Source organism: Haemorhous mexicanus, chromosome 4, assembly GCF_027477595.1.
Source record: "Haemorhous mexicanus isolate bHaeMex1 chromosome 4, bHaeMex1.pri, whole genome shotgun sequence".
NCBI classification, from domain to species: domain Eukaryota; kingdom Metazoa; phylum Chordata; class Aves; order Passeriformes; family Fringillidae; genus Haemorhous; species Haemorhous mexicanus.
This window is the reverse complement of record NC_082344.1, coordinates 62,573,829-62,600,898: the sequence shown is the minus strand read 5'-3', so window position 1 is coordinate 62,600,898 and position 27,070 is coordinate 62,573,829. Positions and strand designations below refer to the sequence as shown.

General features: G+C 40.2%; 2 protein-coding genes across 4 annotated transcripts in view; one reads left to right on the top strand and one right to left on the bottom strand.

Moving 5' to 3' along the window:
- Positions 1-4,355, bottom strand: part of FBXL5 (F-box and leucine rich repeat protein 5) — a 34,156-nt gene extending 29,801 nt beyond the window's left edge. The window contains exon 1 of the mRNA XM_059845144.1: positions 4,197-4,355. Within this exon, the coding sequence (XP_059701127.1) occupies positions 4,197-4,334 (138 nt within the window). The 5' untranslated portion in view covers positions 4,335-4,355. The remainder of the gene's footprint in view (positions 1-4,196) is intronic.
- Positions 4,356-9,069: 4,714 nt separating this feature from the next.
- On the top strand, positions 9,070-26,797 carry LOC132326640 (ADP-ribosyl cyclase/cyclic ADP-ribose hydrolase 2-like). Of its 3 annotated transcripts, none has more exons than XM_059845135.1 (9): positions 9,070-9,445; positions 13,195-13,324; positions 14,354-14,489; positions 14,973-15,055; positions 15,646-15,722; positions 18,207-18,299; positions 19,779-19,865; positions 20,340-20,399; positions 23,461-26,797. In XM_059845135.1, exons 1-9 carry the CDS (start codon positions 9,276-9,278, stop codon positions 23,573-23,575), a joined length of 951 nt encoding a protein of 316 aa, XP_059701118.1. In that variant the 5' UTR covers positions 9,070-9,275; the 3' UTR covers positions 23,576-26,797. The 3 variants fall into 3 exon arrangements, with proteins under 3 accessions (XP_059701118.1, XP_059701120.1, XP_059701119.1); XM_059845137.1 differs by having other exon boundaries at positions 22,001-26,797; XM_059845136.1 differs by having other exon boundaries at positions 21,097-26,797.
- Positions 26,798-27,070: the final 273 nt, after the last annotated feature.

Genomic DNA, 27,070 nt, shown 5'->3' with positions numbered 1-27,070 from the left:
TTTAAGTCAACTATTTAACAGGAAAGGCAGATGACAACAGAAAAACTTAATGTCTTCTTTGCTCAAATCTGCATTAAAAAATTAACTAGGAAAAATATTTATGGCAATTAATTTTTAGCAAAGAGTCAGAAGTGTAGACTAGAAAAAAAAAAATACTAGTTAAATATTTATGCAAGCTCAATGCATTCAAGTCACCAGAATATGACAAAATTGATCTAAATTTCCAGGAAGAACTAGCCAAAGCAATTACTGAACCATGAGAAATAACTGAGAGGTCTTTTGTAGAAAGATGAGATCACAGGAGACTGAAGTCAGGCAAACAAAAGAAGGACCTTAGATGCTTTTGCTCGAACATCCAAAGGTTTCACAATAAAGCTGAGCTATTAAAGCAGCTGTTCCCTCCTGCCATGGCTCACCCTGTTCTCTCCCATACTGACAACCTCGTTCTGGAGCTTGTTTGACCTCTTATTGAGCCAGTTTTACTGAATCACCTTTCGCTTCAGTTCCCTAGATGAACTAGTTGCTTATCAAGCAGCCAGACAAGCATAAAGGATATCATCAGTAATTAACCCTTCCCACAGCAGCCAGTTATTACATCCTGAGTTATTACACTCAGTCACACAGTATGAAGTCTCACACTAGTCTTGAGAGACAGATAGAAGGACGTGAGAACAAGCAATCAAACACCGGTATCTTCATTACAGCATTTAAGAGGGCAACCATTTTTCCTACTCCTAAAGCACCCTAATAAACTTGCTGGGCAATTCTGTATCACAAAGATGTGAAAACATGCTCTGGCTGCAGTAACTCCACAAGCGAGCAATCCCATACTGGGATACATGGTGTCTTGTTTCTGGGGAAGGCCTAGCCAAAATTTAATAGCAGTCTGTACCTAGACCAGAGTCTGCTACTTGAGTAGTCCCAATCTTGGAGCTAAAAGAAGCAACAATTGGCCAGCACAGATTTGATTAGAAAAAAAAATCTGACTTCCTTTTGATAAGATAACCAAACCACTTAAAAGGAAAATGATACATGTTACAGATCATGATCTCTCTAAAGTTTTTGGTATTGTTTTGCCTTACAGCAAAGTAACTGAACCTGCAGGAAATCACAGGGTAGCTCAAACACTTGCAAACGGTGCTCTCAAGCCCAAACTACCAGTCTCCAGCCAAACCAAAATGGGATTTTCATTATCAGCTGAAATCTGTGTTGTTTCGTTTGTGACAGATACAATACTTTCAGACACAGCTAGGAAAGCTGGTATTACACAAGCGGCACATTCTTGAGCGCAGAAAACACAAGATAATAATGCAACAACAGAGGCTGCCTCACTGAACACCAACATGCTGACTTGGACAAGTGCATAGTGCTCCATAGAGGATAGGAGTCTAATGACAAAAATGAAAGGGACTTTGAGCATCAGTCCGCAGAGTAGTATGGGATTAGAGGAGCACAAAGCAAGTATGCTGCCGTTAAAAAAAGAACTGCAGAACAACAAAACTGCTCTACTCAACACCAGCACTGTCCCGTTCTGCACAAGATTTCAGGAAAACACAGACATAATTAGGCTGAGGTTTCACGGCAGCTTCAGTCAATCTAGCTGCTGGCTGTCACAGTCAAACTCTCTGCCTCCCACTGGCCTCAGTACCGATCTGACCAGTGCTTGCTGGCAGCACTACATCAACAGAAAACCTACCCTGCTTCAGAAAAAAATTGTTTTCTGCCTGTTTGGAGCCTGAGTCCCCTCAAGCACTGATGGGAGCCAGAGAGGCAGGCAATCATAACAGCAGCAATCAGATAGCTTAAACTGTTAGAGAACGGCAGCTTAGTTCTAACAAAAGCAACAAGTACACTGAGGTACAGCAAGCGTGACACACGTGATGAGGTAGAATGAATCCGTTTGCTTAAGCCAGAGAACGCATAGCTAAGATGGAGGACAGAGCTACAACTGCAAATCGACACAAGATCTTTCTGAAAACGAAGAACGGTTCACTAGAGATGGGAAAACAGAATCTGCTCTATTTGTAGCAAAGATGACGTCAGGCATTAGGACAAGCATTTCAGTTATAAAGACTGTCTGCTGTAGCACTCCACTGCCTACAGGGGGGACATCCTCAGAGCACTTAACGAATTTTCTTATTATCAAAGTAGGAGACAGATTTGGCAACAGTGGGGATCTCCTTATTAAACATGATTCTAATTACTCATATTATCCAAGTCCAGGGCAGCATATACAACACAGGTAAAAATGCCATTTAGGAATGCAGCAAAGGTACAGGGAGATCTTCGCTAGCAACAGCTAAAAAAGTAGGATAACTTTCCTAAAGCACTAAGCTTAACTGTCCAGTTTACTGTTCTGTCTCACATGAAGTCCTGGGAGAACAGAATAAACTGTGTATCTCTGTCCTAAAGGATTGTTAAGTGCCCAAGTACTTTATCCATCAGAAACAATGTAATTGTTCTCCTGAGAAGCAAAGATGGAAGAGCGCATTTCACCCTCACTGACATTCCGGGGAAATTACAAAATTCAGACACTAGCAGCAACTGTATTACAGTGTACAGGGAACCTGATGAACACAGGTAACACATAATTCACAGAATTAAAGAACCCTCAAGGTCAAACTAAACTTACCAAGAGCATGGCTTTGGAGATTACACTTGCCATGTAAGCAGAACTACAGACTTACCTGATTGCAGCATCTCAATCACACAGAAAGGAAATTCAAATACTGGAAGTTTTCCTGGTGCAAAGCTGATATTATAAAAAGTCAGAGGCAAGGCACACACCCCAGGTTCTACAACAGGGTTAAAGGACGTAAAATTGAACACTTTTTTTAAAAAGTGCCATTCCTTCCTGCTGGCCCTTATTCAAAAGAAAAATGGAGCAAGAAAATTCCTGTATAAAAACTGCTAGAAAATGAAAGGTACTGAACATTACAAACTGGATAGTTTTAATAAAATTTTTCAATACTCAGGAAAACCAGTAATTGCTCCCCAGGGAGTTTTATCAGGCATGGTAAATTTGGTCAAAACTTTGTGGGAGGCTCAATAAAAGTGACAAAAATGCCTCTCTAGGAACAAAACCCAAACGACTAATAGATCTGGATGTTTAAATGAAACCTGTTCAGCTGCTATCAACAACACACTGAAACAGCTACCAGGAGTCAGTGGGGGTGTTTGTTTCCATTCCAATAAAATCCATTCTGTTACAATAGCACAAACTTTTCTGCCACCACAGATTAAGTTAATTGCAAATGTGCTCTCAAATAAAAGGCAATGTGAAAGAAACTAGACAAGGTCTCTCCTCCCCCCGGACCCTGGGCTCAGCCTGTCCAGTTAACAAATCCTGCAAAAAACAGTTCTAGGTTTTCTTTAACCTATTAGCAAATGGAAGAGGCACACGAAAGGATCTGGTGAATCCCAGAGCAGTGTAAGGTGCCATGAGGAAATCGGGAAGCATGAACTCCCTCATGCTGCTGGCAGCAGTAAGCTATTGTAACTGCCTCTCATGTAACTTCACCGTTCTTTTAAATCTCTGTAGCCAATCTGGATCTCCCAAACAGCCATTTATGCCCGGAGATGGGAGGCAAAACTTCTTGCAGTAGGAGTGCTGGCTGTGAAGTACTTGCCCAAACCCTCCCACAACACTCAAAGCTGCTGCAGGGAAGTTTGCCTTTCAGGTAACACACCAGCCTTGATTACTTAACGACTCTGATGCAAGAATAAAAATTACCTTTGTCCACGAGCAAAATTATATATATTAAAAATAAAAGAACATGTCCAGGGTACGTTTACGCCACCCACCAGCAAAGGCTGTGCACAGACCCACAAGCACGGTCCCGTGCCCTGCCTGAGTGGCAAGACGGCCGGGCCGCGCTGCCCGCGCAGGGAGCGCCGGGCCCGCGGCGGCTCCGCCGGGCTGCCCGGGCGGGGGGCGCTCCCTGCGCGGCACCTCCGCCCCTCCGCGCCGGGCGGAGCGGGACACGGCTCCGGCCGGCCGGCCCGGCAGGACAGCGAGGGCTGCCCCAGCCGTGTGCGGCCGGGGAGCGGCACCGGCAGCCCGTGAGGGGCTCAGGAGCCCCGCGGCAGCGCAGGGCAGAAGTTACCGGCGGGGCCGGGACGCTGACAGCTGCGCACTCCTCAAACCCTCCCTCCCGCCCCGGGGCAGCGGCGCGGGGGCCGCCCCGGCCCGCTACCTTGTCGCAATAGAGCCCCACGAGCTGCTTCATGCGCCAGTGCGGGGCGGAGAACACGTCCACCTCCTCGGGGAAGGGAGCCATGTTCTCCCCATGGAGCCGCGCCGCTCCCGGCGGCGCGAACGGCGGCGCGAGCATCCGCACCGCGCGTGCGCCCGCCCCGTGTGACCGCGCCCGCCGCCCTGCGCGTGCGCGGCTGGCCCCGCCCCTTCTCGCCGGGGGTGGCAGAGCCGGGCCTGCCTCGGGCCGGGCGGCTTCGATCGGGTGGTTCGTGCTGTGGATGCGCTGCTGCTCAGCGGTACAGCTCTAGGTTCGTCCTAGTGAGGTGCAGTACCGCACGACTTGAGATCCGATGCCTTGGCAACGCGAAGGCCGCATCTTGTGGATGTAAAAACATTTGCAGAATCAGTTAGGTTGGAAAAGACCTCTGAGGTCATGGACTCCTAACCGTGCCCGAGCACCTTGTCTGCTCTATCATGGCACTGAGCGCCACGCCGTCTTTCCTTAAACACCCCCGGGGACGATGACTCAGTCATCTCCCTAGGCAGCCCATTCCGATGTCTAATTACTCTTCCTAAGAAAAAAATTCTTCCTGAAGTCCAACCTAGAGCCTTCTCTGGAGCAGTTTAAGACTGTGCTGTCCTGTTGCTATTTGCCTGGGAGAAATGACCGACCCCCCCACCTCCTACAGCCTCCTCTCCGTGTTTACAGAGGGCAGTGAGGTCCTGCTTGGTCTCCTCCAGAACATCCCCGCTCCCCCAGCTGCTCCTCCCAGGACTTGTGCTGTGTTGCCCTGCTCTGGACATGCTCCAGCAGCTCAGGGTCCTTCCTGAACTGAGGGGCGCAGAACTGGACACAGGATTTGCAGGGTGACCTCATCAAGAAAGGTCCTAGGAAAGCTATTTGTATATGCTGCAGCACGGAATCTGCATCCAGCCTTTTGCGGCACTTGTGCCAAACAAGTAAACTGTGTTTATTTAACACCCGATGATAGAGATAATTGATAATATGGTAGAGATAATTCATGCTTTGTAACTGTATAAAAATTAAAAAGATCCAACCATGCCTCTGACCCCCATGGCCAGAAGCAGGGCTTTCCTTTCTATTCAAAAGATTTCCCGGACTCGCCCAGATAAAATCATGACCATACGAGTGAAAGAGTCCTTCATGGGCAATCATCGACCATTTCCCAGGAATGTCCAGAACATTCACAGAACAGCACCTGGAAGAGATTACATGAGGAACTGCGAAGTCCTGGCTACAGCTGAAAAGAATACTCTCTCGAGGAGCCCAGACAGCCATCCAAACCTATGGACTGACTTTTGTACAGGACTGAATCTGTATAGTTCCCGTTATACCTATGTAGGGACTTACAGAAATCTTAGGTCATTTCTGCTTCAGGCAGAATAAACTGTATATAAGCTGGCTACCTGGAGCAGTTGGTGTGACACTCTGGGGAGGCACTGACACTACGTCAGTTTGACCCCAGTTCACCCAGCGTCAAAGTCCGGGTTTGAGGCTGTCTTGGCTGTGGCGGTTTTGTAATATTCTACTTTTTGGTTGTCAATCTAATAAATTTATAATTTTTTTTTATAAATTTGGCTGCTGATTTGCTCATTTACAACACCGGGGTGAATGGACCAGAAACACCTGCCTGTCATACTGATCTGCTTGTGCAACATTTCAAAGTAAACAGGAACACTGGCCCAAGTTGAGATTGCACATCGATTTGACAAAAGCTGTAACTGTCAACCAACATGTGGTGTTGTAAAACACAATGGATGCAGCAGGCCCTTCTGACTGAAAACTGTACAAGGGATATGTTGCAGATATTAAATGTATCAGAGCTAGCGAGGTCATAGGTGTAAGCAATTCATTGTAAATATGTTGAAATATTTTCAGCAGTCATGTGAGTTTTTAGTCTGGTATTTCTCAACATACTAATGTTGGGAATAAAATGCTGGTAAAAGCAGTAAATAGTGAATTAAGCAGAAGAGCTCATATTATGAGTGTTACTTAGCTGACACTGTACACAATAATCTTTTTATCTCTTTATCTAAGGAAATTAGTCTTAAGCAATTGCAGTGCTAGGCATTTCCTTTTCCATGAATCCTTTCCTCCTCGAAGGACTTTTGAACACACTGACCTACTTAGCCATATTTGCAAATGTGTACAAACCTCAGAAGGTTAAAATCTTACAACTTCAGGGTGGGAAAAAAAGCAGTTACACAGGAGGGAAGGCAAAGCACAGGTGTTACACAGCTGGCTAGCTAGCACACAGCTATGTTTACTGCTTGGCAAGTGAGCAGAGCTCTGGGTTTGGGCTTGAGCATGTCTTTCACAGAGAATGTGCCCTGGCACACAAGGGAGCAGGTGAGACCTTGTGCTACTGCTGTAGGTAGACTTATGCACTTAAGACACAAACCCTTAAGAAACAATGTTTGAAGTTCATTGCTCACAGAGGAGCTTGTGAATATGAGGTCCTATTTCCAGGCCTAGAGCATGTGGCCATACAGAATTGAGGTGATTCAGAATTTCATGCTTGAGTGGTAACAGAGGATTAACGTTACTGTCTGTTACACCTTCCTACTGCTGGAACTTGCCACTCCCATCTGATAGAAATAACAGGAGAGAACATGTTGGTTCCTCATCTTCTGGGGTTCAGAATGTAAACATATGCTGAATTTCATGGTTGTTTGGGTTAATATTCAGTTTGTGAACTGCAGTATCTCCAGAGCAGGTATGCTGCAAATTTTCTGACTTTTCTTCATGGGCAATAACATCTTCTAGGAGAGAGGGCCAGAGAGCGAGGAACAGTGATCTGCATCCACCATGAATTGTCAGACCTCAGGAGGCAAGATGGGCAGCCAGTTTGTGGCAGTGAATTACAAGAAAAATTACCTGATAAAGTGATTGAAATACTGAATTTTCATGGACTAGTTTAAGGGTAGTCTTGGTAGTTTTTTACAAGAATTTACATGGAGAGATGATTCTGAGGATGGATTCTTCATTAATGTAATAGAAAAAGATATAATGAGATTCAGTGACTGGAAGCTAGAAGTAGACAAGTTCAGGCCAGATCCAAGGTTTTACTCTCAAGGCTATCAAACCACTGGAACCCTGGAAGTTGTTAATTTAGCCCTCATGTGAAATATTTAGAACAAAACTAGGAACACGAATTTAAAATGGCTGTGCTGAGTCAGATCAGAGGCCCTCCTGGCCTGATGTTGTGTTTCTAGAAGTTGCCAGTGAAGAAAGGAAGCTTGACAGGAGTTGAAATGGGGATCCCAACAACGCTTAGATCCAGTTCCACTGGGATGTTTTGACAGGTTGTCTATTTGTTAGGGAACACACATCTTCTTCCCCAAGGTGCTGTGTCCTAACCTAGTGTGCACTTGGAGAAACATTCAGTATCTGTCTGTGTGACTTCTTAACTTATACTATATACTTTAGGAAAAAGTTCTAGCCTCGATGCAAAAATCACTGACAATTTCTGCACATTTCTGTATAGAAGATCACATCACATTCTGGTTTCTCTCAGATTCTGAAATTACTGAGCAAAATTTGATTGCAGAAAAGTCAATAATAAAAGAAAATCCTCAGTGACTTCCATGACTATTGCACTTTCTAATCCTGAATCTGAAGTATTGGCTTGAAACCATTTGCTTATTGTTCTGGTGACCTATCAGCATGGACATAGAGAGGTTAGGAAGAGAAATAGGAAGAAAAAGCATTAGAGAAACAACAGGAGCAAAGTACATAATTTCCTGTGTCTCCACCATATCAAGCACAACATTGCACATCCATTTCTGAGTAAATCTGGCTTTCCTGAAGACTCTGCTGCAGGTAGCAACCAATTGGCTATTTTTTATCACATTCATAGCAGAAATCCATCGTCAGGAATTTACTCAATGATTAGCACAATTTTTCCCTCAGCAAAATCCACCAGCTAAGTACCAGTGCATCAACAGAAGTGTGGCACTACATAAATAAGCACACAAAAATTAAAGTTATATATTCACTGAGGGGAGGGAAGGAAGGAAGGAAGGAAGGAAGGAAGGAAGGAAGGAAGGAAGGAAGGAAGGAAGGAAGGAAGGAAGGAAGGAAGGAAGGAAGGAAGGAAGGAAGGAAGGAAGGAAGGAAGGAAGGAAGGAAGGAAGGAAGGAAGAGAAAGAAAGAAAGAAAGAACCAGCATGATCCTCAGAAATGTGACTGCAAAAATACTTGGAGGTTAATTTTTTTTTTTTTAAAGGAAAAAACCCCAATGTGGTTGTATTTGCAGAAGTATGTACCAGAGAATATTCTGAAGATTAGATTGATTGGTGCCTTTTGATGTTCTAACAGAGTACTTAGGGGAAAGAACCTGAAGGAGACTGACATCAGAAGCTGAAGACATTTGTTCAGTGCACAGGATATAAGTCGTAATCCTTATGTTTCTCGTTAGGATTGATTCATGACTGCTAGGCAGGTTTTTTGCACGAAGACATGATGCACATATGATCACACCAAAATGCCACTGTCACTACCCAGGGGAGAGATGGAAAAAGAGCTGACTAATGTCACCCCTGTGTGTGATACAAGATAACTCGAAGACTTGGATATTTACACTGTCGTTGCTGTAACTGCATATTTTAGTTTGGGTTTTGTTTTCTTTGCTTGCAAGCATTTTTAATGGTTTAGGGAAGTGCAGCACAGCAACGAGTATTAAGCGAACCAAAGGCATCCTAAGTATTCAAGTGGTAAGGGTTTTTTTTCCTCCCTTTACGGAGATATACTGCAATTCTCTTCAGTTATCACCAGGTGGCCTTCAAAGTTTCTCGTTTTTCTGAAGTGTGGAATAGTTTACACACGAGGAAGTGATGTATCCTTGTACTGCAATCGTTCCAGGAAATAGTTAGGTTACAGTTTCCAGCAAGGCTTTTTTTTTCCGCCTTTGTCTTGTGTCCTGAGCTGTAGCTAGTACTGAAAGTATTAAACGTTCAGACTGCAAGTTTCTATTTAAATTGTATCATTGAACTCTCGTTTTTTCTTTCTTTTTTTTTTTTTTTTCCTGTTAAGAATTTGGATTGTCAAGAATTCATGATGATGAGCCTTTTTTCCCCTCTTTTATTTGTCTCTGTTCTGTGTATGAACAGCTTCTCAGGAGTGCAGGGAAGGAAATGGAAAGGTGAAGGCACTACTCAAAATCTGGAAAGTATTGTCATTGGAAGATGCCATGATTACATTAGAATTGTGAACCCTGCTGTTGGGTAAGTTTTACTTGTTTCTGGATTAGTTTTTTATGTTCTGTACAAAATGATTGTTAATCAGAAGCTTGATGTTTTGCTTTTAGTCATGCTAGTGATCCTTTTGAAGCCAACATGCTTGTAGCTGTCTGGAAACAACAAAATTACTTTGATGGATGTCATATTTTAACTAAAGTAGTGTCATTGAGGCAAGATTTTTAATTCTTCGATTCTTTATTTCACTTTTTTTGCCCACTGCACCCCACCTTTCTATAAGGAGAACAACACACAGAAATGACAGGGATGGTGTTTTGGAAGTACCAAATCTGACAGCAGTCCTGGGAAGACCAGCTTTGCCTTGCATGCCTCTACATGAGGTCGTGTAGAAGGGGAACACCTCACTTTACAGCTGTCCTGTGGTACTGAAGGAACCTGTTTAGCTCATCCACCTGAAAAATCAAGTACTAATCAACTGCTCCAGTGGGATTATCTGTGAGCTTCTATTGGTTGTGCTAATTATACAGAACTGGAGGTAAATCACACACTTTGCTAAAATGAGCACTTTTCTGTCTTCCTTGCATTGTAAGGGCTTCAGTAAAGAGGAAGAAAATAAGAAGGACAACCTCCTGGAGTTCAGCCCTTTATTCTGCCACTAAAAAGTTGTCCTAAAAGTGTGAAGAGGTATTTGCAGAGGGGCCCTATCTGGGTTCCTGTAGCATTGAATTGCTGTCTTAAAACAGGATTAGATGATATTGCAAATATCACCTCGATTCCCCAACCTCCCATTTTCAGTTCCTGTTGCAAAAGAGGAAGATAAAGGACTTAAAACAAATTTTTCGCTTTTAACAAAGGCAAAACAATATACTTCTGCACAATAGTACTCTTAACCTATTAGAAGTGTTTTCTTTCAAGTTTTTTATGAAGGAAAAAAGATCATCCTAATGCAAATAACACAGTGCATGAATTTCAGTGGAACAGTTCAAACTTAGCAAATTTATAAATGTGTCACAATGGAAAGTGGAAGTAAATTTTAAGTGTAGATTTCTACATTCCTACAATATATTACATAATATAAAATATGTGAACTTAGTTTACAGTTGTGTAGGTAATCTGGTCGTGCAGTAGGCTCTAGATAGGTAGGGCTTCTGCAGGACTTAACAGATGCCACTTCATTCATATCTGAAGCAGGACATGAATAATAATACAAAATATGCTAAAATGAGCAACAGAGAGGATAATTATTGTAGAAATTTGAACTGTATCATTAATTGATTTGGACTTTCAGAGATGTAAATGCAGTATTCTGGAAAACAGTTATATATGTCTCATGTTTATGATAGTTTTGTAATTTACTGAATTCTGGTTACATTTTCACAACATGGTTTTAAAATTGAGAAGTTTGAACATGTTCATCAAAGTGTTCTTGCTCAGAATAGCATGAAGCCAGGCAGGATATTAGGACTACTTTCCTGAATTTAGACCAAAAATGGCATTATTAAAAGAAGAGCTACACAACAGATTTCTTATAATGTGAGGATTTTTCTCTTTCCCTTAGGTCTACAAGCAAATAATGTAATTCAAACAAAATGGAAATTCCATATTGCATAGATGCAAAATAGATATTCTAAGTATTAATACCCCTTTCTGTTCATTGTCTGTTTCATAGTTGCCCCCGACTAGCTTTTACAGAGACGTGACCACCTGGATAGGTTTCACTTCTCAATTTATCTGCAAATTTTCTAAAAATACTTTGCTAACTTAAAGGAAGCTAGCAAAACATGTCTTTACACTGCAAGATAGTTAAAACATAAAGATGTTTATAGGAACATAAGAAAAACTTTCTCACATGCTAAAACACAATGTGCAAAATGGCAATCAAAACAGGCATTTTACAAAATGCTGTGGCCATGCAGAAGTGAGGAATTTGAATTAAGATCATATTTGACATTTCCTAATAGGAGTATGCTAAATAACACAAATGTTCCTATAATGCTTTTCATCCATATTTGTTTATTTGCAGTATATCATGAAAGCTTTGAAAACAATTTTAAAAACAAAATAGTGTGAACTTAATCTGACTTATTAGTGTCTACTGAGACTAGAAGGAATTGTCCTGAACAGCAGTCCTGAACAGCAGGCCTTCCCAACCCTGTAGTTTCAAAAAGTGTTTTTGCCAGCTAAGAAGTTTTGAGTATCAGAGCAGAATAATCCTTTTGATTTACAAGCTGTTCAAAACTGGGTGAGAAGTCATGAAAACAAAAAAAGCAATCTGTGAGTTAACCAGAAAATTACTGGTGGTTGCACCTGTCAAGAAAGATCTTAAAAGTTCGGTTGATCACAACCCGCAAGTACAAGCGTAAGTGCTTCGAGTAGAAAGCTCTTTAGCAAAATGAGACCTAAGTCTATACAATTGTCAGAAGCCAAAGTATAACAGCTTGAAATCAGAAACAGGGTCCAAATTCTTTTATTAAGTAAGTCTGTTTAAACCTTGAAACTACTGATCAAGGATCATATTGCATCACTGAAGATTTTCAGGCCATATCCATATCTGCTTATAGTATATAAGGAATTTTTATATAGTTGTTGGAAGCATGACAAGAGATTTCTGTAAGAAAATACGTGGTCTGTTTCTGTATAGCTCATCACAAGGGCTCCTTTAAAGTATCTGTGACATTCAGTGTCACAAAGCAGCTCCCTAAAGAAACTCTACCAGCAGAAACCATGCTGTATATGGATGATACTAAATGAGCAAAACACTGTAATGGCAAAGTTTGATTTAGTTCTCAGGACTACTATTGTTCAAGCTAGAGCTTTGCAATGACAGCTATGCATGTTAGGAAGGCTGTAGGCATATAACGTAATTATTCTGTTGTGCAGAGTGTTCCTGGCAGAGACATTGTCACAGCATTATGTGGGGAAAATGCTGTGGACAAGTGGTGAAAACAGAAATTCCCTTCTTAATTACTCCAAGCAGGCTCAGAGCTGTGACAGGTGAGATCCTGAAAGTCCAAAGAGATAGGACACTTCCATCTGTACACAGCCTGTCTTGTCCCTCCATGGAGGTTATTATCCCCAAGAAAGAGCTGGCAGAAGGGAAATGTTGGAGTGCACAGCCTAGCATCTTATTTCAGCACTTGAAGTGTTGAATGCTAACAACATACTTGTAGTTCTTACAGCTATGCATAGTGACAGTGTGTGTCCCTGTCACACAGTCCCTGGTCACTGTACTCATTCCAGCAAGAGAAAACTGCACAGTCCCAGGGCCTAGAAGCTGAAGGCATCTGTCACCATCATTACTCTACCATCAAAGCTTTTTAGCAACTTGTCCTCCATTCGAATCTGACATTTTAAGAGTAGTATTGTGTTCCAGCAGCATTGGATATTTAGCTATGGTTTATTTGAAATGGCTTTTTTAATCTGGAAAATTTCAAAGAAAGCTATTTCTTCAGTATTTCTACAGTGTTGGATAGCAAACTCACTGTGTATATCATACCTACTAAGGTTTTTATTGAGTCATAATGTGTTTCTAATTCCATACTGTAAATGCTAATATTTTCCTTGCTACTTCTTCCTTATCTGGTGCAGTTATGACTCAGAAGACAAGATCTCTATGCTCTTCCTGAGCTACAAATTTTTTACCACCCTGACTTCAGTTTTCTGCCTTAACCTTATATGGATTTTAATTGGGGTATTTGAAGGAGTTGAGAACAGGTATCTTTCTTGCTCAGCTTTGAAAAAACAATTTTGCTATTTGTTTGTTTCAATGATTACAGTGAGAAGAATTGTTCACAGATATGGGAAGCATTTAAAAATGCATTTATTAACAAGGATCCTTGCAGCATTCTACCTAAGGATTATGAATTATTTATCAACCTCACATTTCACACGATTCCACCTAACAAGGTAATAACTTTTTATGTTAATTGCCCTGTGACATACAACAGATTTTACGTGACACAGTTCAAGACTGATGAGTCATTCTGTAACTGATTTGTGAGTCACTCTTTTTGACCTGCCTGTAGTTTATAAACTAGACTCTTTAGTTTATAAACTAGACTCAGACTTGATAGCGTGTTTCAATGTATTTGGCTCCATGTGTTTATTTTATGCAGTAGCTTCTCAGCAGTGCCTCTCTTTTCATACTACAGAGATCCCCTCTTCTTCCTGTTTTGCTGGGAGCTCTACCATAGTCCCTGAACTTCCATTTCTGCTTTTCCTTAAGTTAGGTGTTCTGGCTGCAAATGCTGTGCCTGCTGTCACCTTCTGCTTTTACTCCTCACAGCTAAGTCTCATGACAGTGCCATGTTAAACACTGACACACTGAACAAGCAGAAGCAGAAATGAGGGATGACATTGTTCTGTGCCAGAGAACAGTAAGGGTTTGATGTGCTGGCAATTGCAAAGAACCATGGAAGTGCAAAAGATGTGTTGTGCCTCTGGCACAATTATTCCTCATTTCTAAATGATGCAAGCGAAACCAACAAATACTACTGTCAACATGGCTTAATTCATGAGGAGTTCTACAAACACAGAAATAACATCTAGACATATGGGGTTTTTTCACACCATAAGCCAACATAGCAATGTTGAGAGATTTCTGGTAACATATATCTGGTTTATAAATATCTTCCGTTTTTCTTCTTTCCCTAAATCTGTCTGCTGAGGCAGGCAAAGCTAGGCCTAACTATATTTAAAATAGGACTATATCCCTTCTCATCTAGTACTCTTCCCCAAGTCACTTGTGATCAGAATTGACACCTCTGGAAAATTAAAAAACTTTCTTCCTTTAAAGAGATAGCTAACATTTCTGGTTATTAGCTTGATTTTGAAAGAAATACCAAAACATGTTTTCAACTGTTTTCAATACCCCGTAATCTCACTGTGTCTGCACCCAAGTGTTGGTACAATTCTTCTCTATGTTTTTTTTCCTAGTCTCTTTTCTGGGAAAATAATCAGCTACTAGTCAATAGCTTTGCTGACAGAGGACGTCGCTACATGTCCATTGGTGATACTCTGTTTGGCTTCATTGGAGATTTTCTGAACTGGTGTGGGCAGGCAGACAGCCCTGGTAAGACAATGAGGGCCATGTTAAACATTTATCTGTTAAACCATAATGGAGACCAAGTGCTGTGTCCTGGAGAAACTAAATTTGCTGTTACCCCATGAAAAATCAGGGATAGCTTCACTGTCTTGTTCTCTCTTGTATCATGTGAATGTTTAACACTGCAGTCAGGGGAGCACACAGTGAAATCTAAATGGTCCTGCAGTGGGGATAAACCTCTTATCCAGTCTTCTGAACCTGGAGCTCCCTGCATCCTAGGAACAAAGTTAGAACCATTTCAGCCAAATTACTGAATCCTCAGAGTGTCACTGCTTGTGTAAACTACAAAGGATAGAAAATTATTGAAAAAATACAGCAGCTTTCCGTGCTATGTCAAACATGTGTTGTGGATTCAGTGACTAATGCACAAATATATTTAGTTGCTTGCTAAAGTCAATTTTATAGTCATTATCATCTCTCTAATAGCACAAATCACATGCCTTCCTACAGGCCTGGACTATGAATCCTGCCCTACCATGATGGAATGTGAAAACAATGCAGTGGATTCTTTCTGGAGGATGGCCTCAACCACTGTAAATATTTTATTAGTGCTGCCTTCATACATCTGCAAGTGTGTCCTGGGTGGTTCAGGAAAACGTTGCTAGTTCAAAACAGATTTAAACCTGTAACTCTACTGGATTATTTTCCCTGATACAAATACACTGTTTTAGACTAGATGCAAGTGTTTTAGCAAAGAGAACTTAACATTCACCTTAGCTAGATAATGTGTTAAAATTCTGTTAGCTTTGTTAATAAAACCCATATACTAAGCACAGTAAGCACACTGTCTACTGATTGCAGGTCCTAATTTGACAGCCTTGCTGAAAACCCTGTACTTACATATCAAACTCAGCCAAGAATGCCAAAATGCTTTCTTCTGGTGCTAAAGAATACTTACAAATGTGAGAAAATAGCTTGAGAAGACTCATTGAATTAAACCATGGTCTATTTGGTTCCTGTCCTTTTTACTTCAGTGACCTGCTAGGGTGCTAGTCTAATGTTATTTTTGCAGTTCTGATAGTCTTTGTGGTAAAATTCTTTCCTTGGTTACTGTTGTTTGCAATAAAATACCAAGTTACATGACAAATCTGTGAGATCTGAAAGGCATTGTTATCTATTGCAGTATGCAAAGCACAGCTCAGGGGTGATACAGGTCTTGCTGAACGGTTCTGCAGAGGGAGGAGCTTATCCACAGCCCGGGTAAGAGAACCGACTGATTTCTGTGTGGAGTCTGTGTAGTGTGATTTTCTGTGTAGAGTTTGGATGACTACAAAAAAGAAAAGTCAACCGATTATTTGGGTCTTCTGCTGCACAAAGCATGGGAAGTGTAGCTGAAAGGACCTGTTGCTTCAAAGTCTGCTGAGTTGTGGGAACAACTGTTAATTGTCCCTAGCTGAAGGATTAATACATACTGGATGGGAGCAATCCTTTCAACTCTTGCATTTTACAAACTGCTGTGGCAAGCATGGTGAATGCTCTAAAGGCTGCCCTAGAGTCAGCCAGTATGCTGTGGCAAAATGTGTAGGTCTTCAAAAAGATGAGTGTTAATGAAATTTCTCTTCAGGGACATGTCCAAATAGAGTATATTGTTCCAAGGAGTGTAGCTTTTGTCAGACCTACCAGCAAAATTGGTAAGTTCTAAAGGGAAAGCTTATTTCTCCATGACCAAGAGTGGATGTGGTTTGAAGTCTATTGTTGTTTCAGAAAGCAAAAAATAAAAAGTTAGCTGAGGAGGATAATAGCAAAGATGAGCTTCTTCTTCTTCTTCTTAATTCCTTTTATATTAAGGACAGGTATATTTTTCCTGATTCAGAGGTGTACCACCATGCAGAAGCTCATCTAAGGTTACAGTCAAAATTTATTGTAAAAGTACACCCTTTAAAACTTTTACTGTGTATCTGTAGTGACGACTTACCTGTGGTAAGAAATGCATCTTTCATTACCTCAACAACTGTCCTATCAGATAAAAAAAATACATCTTTTAAAAACCCATAGAAAAGAGTCTCCTCCTGTGTATTCATGAGGACTGAAAAGAACCATTGAAAAGGCAATTTTTGTCTCTGGATAGGAGAGAAAGAAGAACCATCTTTTCCAAAACACCTCCTAACTACTTTGCTCTGCCCCCCAAAACGTCCATCTCTGTACACAGCTTTCAGCTAATCACAAAGACCTGAACAGTCTTCTTGGGGTGGTCAAATGGCCTGCTGGGATCGAATCTTCTGCAGATGGTAATACCTGGCAGCAGGCCAATACCCAGAATCTATTGTAGATGCCTTATTTTAGAAATGGATTCCTTATTTCAGTAACATCTCACACACACATTAATCCCCCCGGTTCCCTGGGTTGCCAGTCTGGTGGTATTGTTACCAGTGAAGTCACCACTGGAACTCAGCCTGTCAAGGAGAACACAAAGCCAGTTACTCCATCTGTTTTCTTTGCTGTGTAACTTCTGGTCCATTTATGACTGAATTTGTTTGAGATCATGTTGGAAAAAAGCTGGAGGTTGAATAATTAATAGCAGAAAGTAATCTGAAAGATCTGCCTGTCTTCCTAACCATCTCTCTGGTCTGTTTTCAAGTATTTCAAAGCCCCTTTCAAAGTTTATTCAGTTTTAAAGTTTGTACACTTAAATCACCATTAAGTCACCTGATATCATTTCAGTTAAGATTTATTTCTCATTTCATGGTAAAATAACTTTGCTCATTCACACAGTATGAATTTAGTTGGCAGATTTCTTTAATAATAGAAGCCAGTTCAAAAATTGGTTTTGCTGAAGTCAGTTGTACATTGCTCCTCCACAGTTTCTGACACGTCTAGTTAAAGATTTCTCTAAATTTGGGAGCAAGCTTCTTTTTTTCTGGTAATAGCATATGCATAACTGAGTAAATGAGTTGGAATCTTTGTATTTTTCTTATATTTTCACTATGTGTTGGGCAGGCTTGGACACCTTGGACAGAAAGGCAAATCTGCTGTTGCTGCTGCTGGTCTCTGGTCAGCTAGCACCATACCAGACTGGACCAGAGAAAGCAGCTCTTGGTATCTGTCCTCCTGTTCCACTTCTCCAGAAATTTGAAATAATTTGCTGACTTCATGAACCACCAGACACTGGCAAGCAGCACATGTCCTGTGTTTGCATGGCAGAGCCTGAAGGCCTGGAAAGACATTGTCACTGCACATTGTCACTGCTGGTCCCACCCAGGAAGTGGCAACTAATGGTCCCTTCTTCTCTGTGGAGGTCTCAGAACATTTAAATGGGCTCAGAGACACTATAGTGCTGATATAGACATTTAAGAAGACACATGATAGCAAATTAGAGGAGAGACCTAGGCCCAGACTTGGACCAGGTGTTCAGCCCTTACAAGCTTTCTGGGTGAAAAAAACCCCTAAAAGATAGGAAATAATTTCACTGTATCTTGCTAAAAGGGTTAGAAATCTATGGCTTTGAAATGCCAGCATCTCACCAAAAAAAAAAAAAATCAATCTAGAGACATTAAAATCAACCTTTGGATTTCATATCTTCTTAGGTTCAATTTTATGAGAAAGTATCAAAGGCTTTTTTATTTGTTTTTGTATTTTAAAAAGTTCATTCTTGTTCACTTTTAGGTGAATTCATTAAAATACAGAGGAGGAAAAGGTCTTTAGTTTTCATGTTCTTTATAGTTGAAATTTTTTTTCTTGAATCAGTTTTTTTGCAGATTATGAAGTACCTAATTTCCAGAAAGACAAAATCTCACAGGTTGTCATTTGGGTTGTGGATGATATTGAAGGACCAGATAGGTAAGTTATGTCTTCAAAATAAAAATTAGTTTCTTCCTTTTGGACCTGTCTTTAAAATTTGACCTTATCTTTCTCTTTGATTATATTTGCATACTACTTGAAACAAAGTATTTTAGATGCTTTCGTGAACACAGGAGACACAACCTGCCATTCTCAGAGAGTAGATAAATACCAGAATTAGAGAAAATATAAATAAATTCTAATATTAGATCTGGAGCCAACTCTTGGTTAGATGTGTGTGTGGATCTCAGACCCTGAATGAAGATAGAGCCATGAACAGTTTTACTAAGAGTCAATCTGAATTTCAGATTAAGTGCTGAAATTCACCTTGCCATATGCATTCCTTTCATTTTCAGCTATCTTAACTGTTTGAAAATTTGTAGAAGCAGGCAAATACCAACTGGTAGCTCTTTTTCTCTCAAGAATTAATCCAGTAATAAAATGTAGGCTTTTTTAAATTAGGCATCTAATTTTGCTAATTTTGGTAATTTAAATAAAGCAAACAAACAAATAAGTAATAAATATAACAAAACTGATCAGTCCAAACAGTTTGGACTGCCTGTTGTGTATATTACCACAATGCTGTGGAGTCTATATAACATAGTTCAGACTAGCATTTTTCAGCCTGTCTCTCTAAATCAAAGAATCATACCCTCTGTGAGGGGAAAAACATACATCTGATCTTTGCAAAAGTTGCCCTTTTTACAAAGAAAAGCTAAGACAAGCACTGAATCTTAGTTTATGTTTCAGTAAATGGATGCATGGGAGTAATTGTATATTTTTATTAATTGTTTTCTACAATTACTTTGTTGGTCTCCACATGATTTCTTTAGGCATGGGTATTTACTGACCAGCAGATAAGTAGCACTGGCCTTAATACTTTATGTTGGTGCAAGTTTAGAGGTCTCAGTAGGTTCTGTAAACTTTCTTATACTAATTGGACTACAAATTAAAAAATCAATGCTAGAAACAGGAGCTTTGTTTAGGATTGTTTCTGGGTTTTTTCTCTCTGTATTTTTCTATAATTCAATATTCAAACAAGCTTCTAACAACAAGTATAATTCTCATTTATTATAACAAATTTATTCTCTAGAGACAGATAACATCAACTTTATCACTACAGAAATAGTTGCCAAAGAATATTACAAACAAAACATTTCCTGTTTTACAAAATTATTTAGGTCTTTTTCTGTCTAGTCAAATATTAAATGTGGGATTATTAGTGAATAGAATCTGAAAATGCTACACTGGCTGAAGCTAATCTTCCAGACTCTGTAAACTGTAAAAAGGATAAATTTTGAAACAACAGTAATGTAAGCAAATGAAGCATAAAGAGCAATGTACACCATTCTTCTGCAGGTGCTATGGAATACAGAAGAGGCAAAGTAATGGGGATTTACTTTACTAATTCCATCAAGTTCAGTAAAAAGAAATTATATAACAAAATTTTTGCAATAATATTGAATTCCTTCCTCACAGAGATTCCTGTGGAACTAATAGTGTAAAGACATTAGAAACCAGGCTGAAAACTCTTGGTTTTGATGTCACCTGCACTGACAATTACAAGTAAGTGAAAACATTTTATGATTATGGTGTATTTGCAGAAGCACCTCATCTGTTCTGATTCTTACTGTGCAATACTGAAGTGCCACGAATGTAGTGTCTTCAGGAGGGACTGATATGTTGGAGGGATGATATCACATTTTTCAGACTTGGCATTTTTTGGTTGTTTATTGAGCAAAACACTATGTCTTACTGTATGATTGAGTGGAACATTGTACTTACTCAGTGTCAGACACAGAAGATAGCCTCCTGTACTTGGATTTAAAATCTAAACAGTAGTTAAAAACACTATTTAATGTCTGCAGAATTACCAGTTACAATAGGTTTCACAGCTCTACTCATTCCCATAGATTCTAAGATAAATTTAATGAGGGGAAGATTTAAACATGATAGTACTGTGAATTTGTTTCATTTTTTCATGGTTTTTTTTCTCAGTTGTCTGCCTGAAAGGTGCTAAATAAAATGGTATTTTCACAGGTCTGTAATGTTCTTACTCTGCCTGGATAATCCTGATCATTCTAAGTGTGCCCTTGCATCGTAAGTAAAAGAAGTTCAACCTATCCCAGTGTCATTACAACTGAATAAATTAGGCAGAAGTCAACAGATCCCACCTCTACCACCTGTTATATATTCTCCATATGCAATACACAGCAGTCTTGAATTTGTTAGTTACTGTGAATTGAATTAGCAGTTTCTACTCACAAATTGTGCACAGCTGTCTGTGAGCACCTGCTGCTCAAAATGAGGTGTTAATGGGTTCTCATTGATCACACAGTAACACTGTATATCACTGATGATGTGAAGTTTGTACATATCACTGTTCTGATATAATATCTATTACAAATTTGAAGTTGCTTTCATTAATATAATTTCTTGAATAATCAAAGTATAGATCAAATGGCAACAGATCTAAAAGACATTTCTCCAACTACTGGAATTTTCAGTTCTAAATTTTGAGGAAGTTTTCTTTTTATCTTCCATTTTCTATGAGACTTAATCTCTATATTTTGATGTATTTACCTTGGGCCAGGGAGTTATCTACAAAAATGCAGATTACATCCAATACATAACTTCTTAATCAGCAAGCATTGCTCCCAAACTCCCAACTTATCCATATTTATATTATATGAGGAGCATTAAATTAATTTATCATGTACTTCAGTGAATTTATAGTAAAGATTACTGTTTTCAATTCTGACTATGTTTCATAATCTATATGCTATTGCATGTATAGGTACCCATGAGATACTTGAACATCTGAATGAGAACTTCCTCACTGTTTGGAATGTTGTAGAATATGTCGATACATAAACACTGGTTTGTGGTTATATTCTTTTTATGGATAATCCATGCTTTATTTCTTGCTGTCCTTTCTTCCCTGTTCAAGCACATGCAATTTTTTGTTTGTTAATACCTGTGTGATATTGCAATGATAACTTCTGCTGTGAAAGTCCTGATTTGCTGTCCCTGGTTATGGCAGCAGAGAGGTGCAACTTCAGCTTGCCTGCCTCTGGGAGGGGCTGTAGTGCGTCATGCAGTGCAGAAAAGGAGGTGGACATCACCTACTGTAACATATGTCCAGCTCTTGGTACACACTTACAGAGGAAGTGAGTATTCCCTGTTCTTGCTGGTCACTGAAAACTTTTACTCACCTTGCAATGCAACATGTATTCTTGCATGCAAATTATATCCTAGCACCAGCATATAAATGTTATGAAGATGGTGGGTTTATAAATACCACTGATAGCTCCAGACATCTAGGCAGTAGATCATAGAACAGACTTCCTGTTAGGGCTTTGATTGATTACAAAATGCCACTTGCACAGTGGCATTTTGTAATCAAAATAGTTTCCTTGTTCTGCAACTGAAAGGTTACCCCAGGACAACGTGTCAAATGAAAATACAGTTATCCCCTTCAAAATAATAGCTGTGAACATAGTGACAATATTGACAAACTGGAAGAAAAAGTACAGGACTTTGAAAATACAATATTTTATTGAGCTCTTGACAGAAGCTTTTTCTCCTCTCCCAGGTTTTAAATAATTTTCCTCAAAGTTTTCTGATGTGTGTGTGTTACTCAGCTGAGGAAGCCTGGATGAGAAGGTTTTTGGAAACCAATAATGTGTTTTTCCTTGCAGCTAGGGGTGAGCATGCAGTTCTGCAGTATTGCCACATGGCGTTTGCAGTGTGTAAGCAGGGGAGCAGCCGCCCCTTCCTTCCCATCCTTGTCGGTACTCAAAGTAACACAATCCCTGGTGTACCTGAAGCACCAGTCACACTCTCCTGGCGTAACTCCAGAACAACCCAGCTGTTCTCATCCTCCTTAGGAAAAATTTCCTTGCTTGTTTCCTTCATGAGCACTGTATTCCATCCTCTATGCATGGCACTGTAATAAGTTTGATTAATCTCTTATATAACCCAAATCACAACAGAGCTTTTCAATCTGAATGCAAATCTATCATTTCCTCTCCCTGAAATTTAAGTAATTTAAATACTACAAGCCAATGAATACTTACATTCTTCCCAGAATCACTCAATTCTCTGCCATAAATAACACCACCTCCATAGAAACTAGCTGCCTTTTCAGAAAGAGCCTTAAGCAGATGCATATAAATGATTCGATGATTACCTTCTTAGGTGTATTTTCTGTGTTCTGTGATGGTCCATTAACTGGCTGGGGGCTGGTCACTGAGGGTATCACTAACTGGAGAGGGTATCTGTTAGCAAAAGCTTCCTTTGCAGAGTAGGTGCTCTCAGTGTTCATACTGCCATAGCGAACAGTGGGACAGGCATGCAGGGGCTCATGCATCCCCTTTCACCAGGGCTGGTTGCTATTACAAGGCTGACAGCTGCCCTCTCAGCCTCCAGAGAATAATGTCCTGAGCCCAAAAACATCCGAGTTGGACAAGTGACTTTTTATGTCACCACAGCTCCCGCTACACAGGCATAGCAAAGGAGAGAGCTGGGCCAGGGTAGCAGAAGGATGGCCTAGAAGGTGCTGTGATGTACCTGGGGCTTCTTGCATGGTGGTGGTGCCCCTTAACTCCTCTCCAGACTTGAATGATGTTCCTGCTGAGTCATATTTGGACTTCGGCTTGTTAAGGTGACACCCTGAGGTTAGAAAAAACTTGTGACTAAAAAATACCCACTAGATGGCAGAGATGGCTTACAAATGTAAGCAGGGGGGAAGCCAGATTCAAGCTGTTAGTGGTGGCATGGATTACTTGCATTATTGCAATGTCAGGGAGACACAGAAGTGGATCTGGGTACTGTTGCACCGTGCTCTGAAAATACAGTCCCTCCAGGACCACTGCTGTCTAGAAGAGCACTATAAAATCACAAGCATAAGGCCAGAGACAGCAAATGGAAGTGGAGAAACAAGAAGGCACTTGAGTGAAGGTAGAAAGAAGAGCTCCCAGGGTTTTGCAAAGATAGAATCATGACAACCAAAGGGAATCTGTTGGCAGGCTCGTATAACGAAACTTCTGGCTTAGCACTTGGGCCACAAACTTCACCCTTGGCAACAAACCCCTGATATTTCAAAGAATCCTAACTCAGCTCTGTGCTGTGAACATCCTGTTTGTTTTCTCTTCTTCAGATCTGCACCAGCAGCACAAAGAGGACCTATATCTTCAGACAGAGGAGGCAGCTGGAACAAGCTCATGTTTGTTTCTTTTGCAGGCTTTTTGTTCAGATTTGCTTTAGTGTACTGAGTTAATCAACTGAATCCATATCCTCTGTTTGCCTTAGCTGGCTATAAATTTTGCTTCAGCTGATTTCTAACTGCAGTTTCATCCTACTTTTGGGACTGCAAAACCTGCATATTAAAACCTTGCATGCTAGATACTGGGTTGTTTCAGTATCAAAAATTATCCCACTGGTGCTAGAAAGCCTCACCGTTCATTTTCTTTTTCTAGAAAAAGTTCATTGCTATTTCCTCTTATCTTTATTCTCCAGAATTAAACCAAGAAAAATTCTTCCTGTTCACATATTTCAGAAAGAAAAATGATACTATGCATACATCACCCACAGAAATGGCTTGTTTGTAAAACCATCCTAGCCTCTGACCTTGGAAACTAAGTGACTGATTATCATGTTTTGGGAAGGTGAAACATAAATTCAAGCGGGAGAGATCGTAGATTGCTCACTTGATACAAGATGCAGTTGGTAAGACAGTGGAAAAGTAAACTCATTTTCGTAAGTGGTCCAGTACTTGAGCCAAACTTAAAAACTAGGGTACAGCAAGATTCTGGGTGCATACTTGCAGGCAGTAATTTACCACATAATATCAATTGTTTCATCATCTGCACAGCTGTCCCTCAGCTGGCTGTTTCCTGGCCACTGGATAGCAAATAGTCAGAAATACCAGGTCTAGAAAGTTCCACAATTTTTCCAGCACAATGTGATTTATGGTATATCAAGTTCAGATAAGAACCTGCCAAGTCAGACATTGGCCTGCTTGCAGTGAACTCGGATACAGGGTTCAGAGCACACTGAGGAGAGAGCAGATGCCATCCTGGAGGTTTCTTGGGTTACTTGTGTGAATTCCAGTGCTTCAGCTAGAGGCTCCTCTAAACCACCAGGACATCCATCTACCAAGATGACCCATAAATCTTCAGAAAAAAATTGTCATTCTACAGAGAACAATTATATGTAGCTATTTTTTGCACATTTTGTGTTAGCTTCTGTATTATTTATTTGTGTTTGTATTGACTGGTTGCCAGGAAACTTGGAGAGGATGTTCCTGTTACCTCAGTGAATCTGATTTAAGGGTCCATAGTAGATTTACATCATTTCAATCCCTGATGCAACTATATCATGTTGTATGTTTGAAAGATAAAGTATTTAAAATATGTTGTAGTTGCTTATTTGTCTTGCTTCCCTGCCTGTAATAATCTTTAATTTGGTTTTAATGCAAATCTCTTTACATTGCGCACATATTTGGGTTTTCCTACATCACAGGAGGGTGTAGGCTCCAGCCTGGAGGATTTTTGTATCTGTTTCAGACACAAAATAGTACTGAAAGTACAGAAGTACTGAAATCAGAAGTTACAGACCTTTAAAAATCTGGGCTGTATTATGCCTCAAAATTGTTCCCTATCTGTGCTGTAACTTTAGTTCTTTGATTAGTTCCTTGAACATCCTGTTCGTTTTTTATTGTTTTGTTTCATGTTTCATTGTTTACAGCAGCCACCAGAGTAGTAAGAAAGGTATCTGTAACACCTGATATATGTGACTCGTATATGGAGTCACACCTCAGATAGCTAAAGCCAAGCAATTTGGATCAACCTTCTGTTTGCCCACAGCAGATCATATCAGACACATGTTGGGCCCCAGGCTGTAGAGATTTTGTGTGTGAGGCTCCCAGCTGTCCCAGCCATCATCAGGGCTGGTGTGTGCTACTTACTGACCTGTGTGTGAGATCCAGAGAGCAGCTTAATACCATTAACCAGCCATGTGCCTCTTAGGCAACTTCCAGCATCCACAAGCCAAGCATCCCAGCTGGCCAACTTTTGCTTTCCAGCTTATGAAAGCTTTCCAGCCTCTGCATGTAATTGACTCCAGCAGCACAGTCACTGCTGGCAGTTACACATGGTACCAAACACTCTGTAAAAAGTGCTAAATAATTCTGTTTTGGAAAAAAAATTAAAATATTAAGTAGGATAACTTCAGTTTAAACAACTGAGATTATTTAATGCATAGCCTTATGTCAAAAACAACACATTCAGAACCTCTTGCAGTGGTTTTTTTTTTTTATTTCTAATGTTCTTTCCTCTTTTCCCATTACTTCAACTCAGTAGCAACAACAGCAATTTCTTTTCTAATACCTGTTCAATAAAGTGTCTCAAACTTGCTTAAAAAACTTGGGAATATCTGGAAAGATTTTTAGCTAACCAACTAATATGGCTAGTAAAAAAAAAAATAAGCAACAAGGCAAAGTTCTAGATGCATAGGTTTCCTGAGACTTTTAGAGGCAACAAATTTCAAGCTGAGTGTGAATCATTTGTTCTGAGTTTTACATAAAGAACAGTGTGACTGGCGTCTCAGAAGCTGAGGGGCAGGAGTGTCAGCAAAGCAAGAAACAATAAGGTCATTTGTTACTTCCAGAGGGAGGGAGGGACATGAACATGACCTTTTTTTTATTTCTATGGTATAAGGGTGTGCATAGCACTATTTACAGATATGTGTTACACTGAAGTGGTGACTGTCAGCCAGGTGAGCCCATGCTATGTCTTGAACACTCAGAAAATGCTCTGATTAGCAAGGTCTAATGTAAGAGCTGTGCCAAATCTGGAGAAATCATAGTGTCCAAAAGACATCTGCCCTTTTCCTTAAAGTCAGTCAAGCCTGGGGAAGTTCACAAATATAGATTCAAAATGTTTCAACCGTTCATATTTGTACTAGCAGTGCTACAAAAACAGCTGTCTCCAGGTGTGAATTTGGGGGAGAAAATGTTTCAGATGAAAACGATATATATATCACTTAATTCTGAGTCCTGTTGGATGCCAAAATCCTGTGCAAATCTATTCATATCCAGCTACTTGTGGCAAATGAAAACATCAGGTACAGGAGCATTACCAGGTTTTCTGCATTTCTGCAGACAGACCTGTGGAAGCTACTGAGACGAAGGCAGTATTTCCTGCTGTGCCCATTTTGTGTACCATGTAAGAACTCGGTCATCTTACATTCTTCATTCCTGTATAGAAGTTAATATACTCTTCCCCTCCTACTAGCCTACTTTTTCTTTTTGCTACATCCATTTCAGTCATTGTATCTGACAGAAGCTGAACTCTGATTCAGAGTAGTTCCTTTTCCCAGCATGTATATGCATGCACACATATACATCTGTTCACACCTGGTCTGCCTATTTTTAAATGTAAAGTCCTGAGTGCTCTGGAGTAAAAAGTTATGAGAATAAAGCGAGGACAACTTGATCACCTCTCTGCTCTTTTTACACTGCCGGTGTTTATTTTTGTCATATTGGTCTCGATGTGATATTCAGCTGACATGACTATGTTTTCAATCAACAATCTTAAGTGTAGTGAAATGTGACCTGAAACCTCAAGAATTTGAATAATACTTTTTGTTCCATGAAAGCTAACTCTTTTTATAGCATTCTTCTCAACAGAATTACCTAGAAGTAATTCTGATGTATTTTGCTTCAACAATAGTGTGAAGTGGAAGAAGAGTGCTTTTAGCAGAGCCAA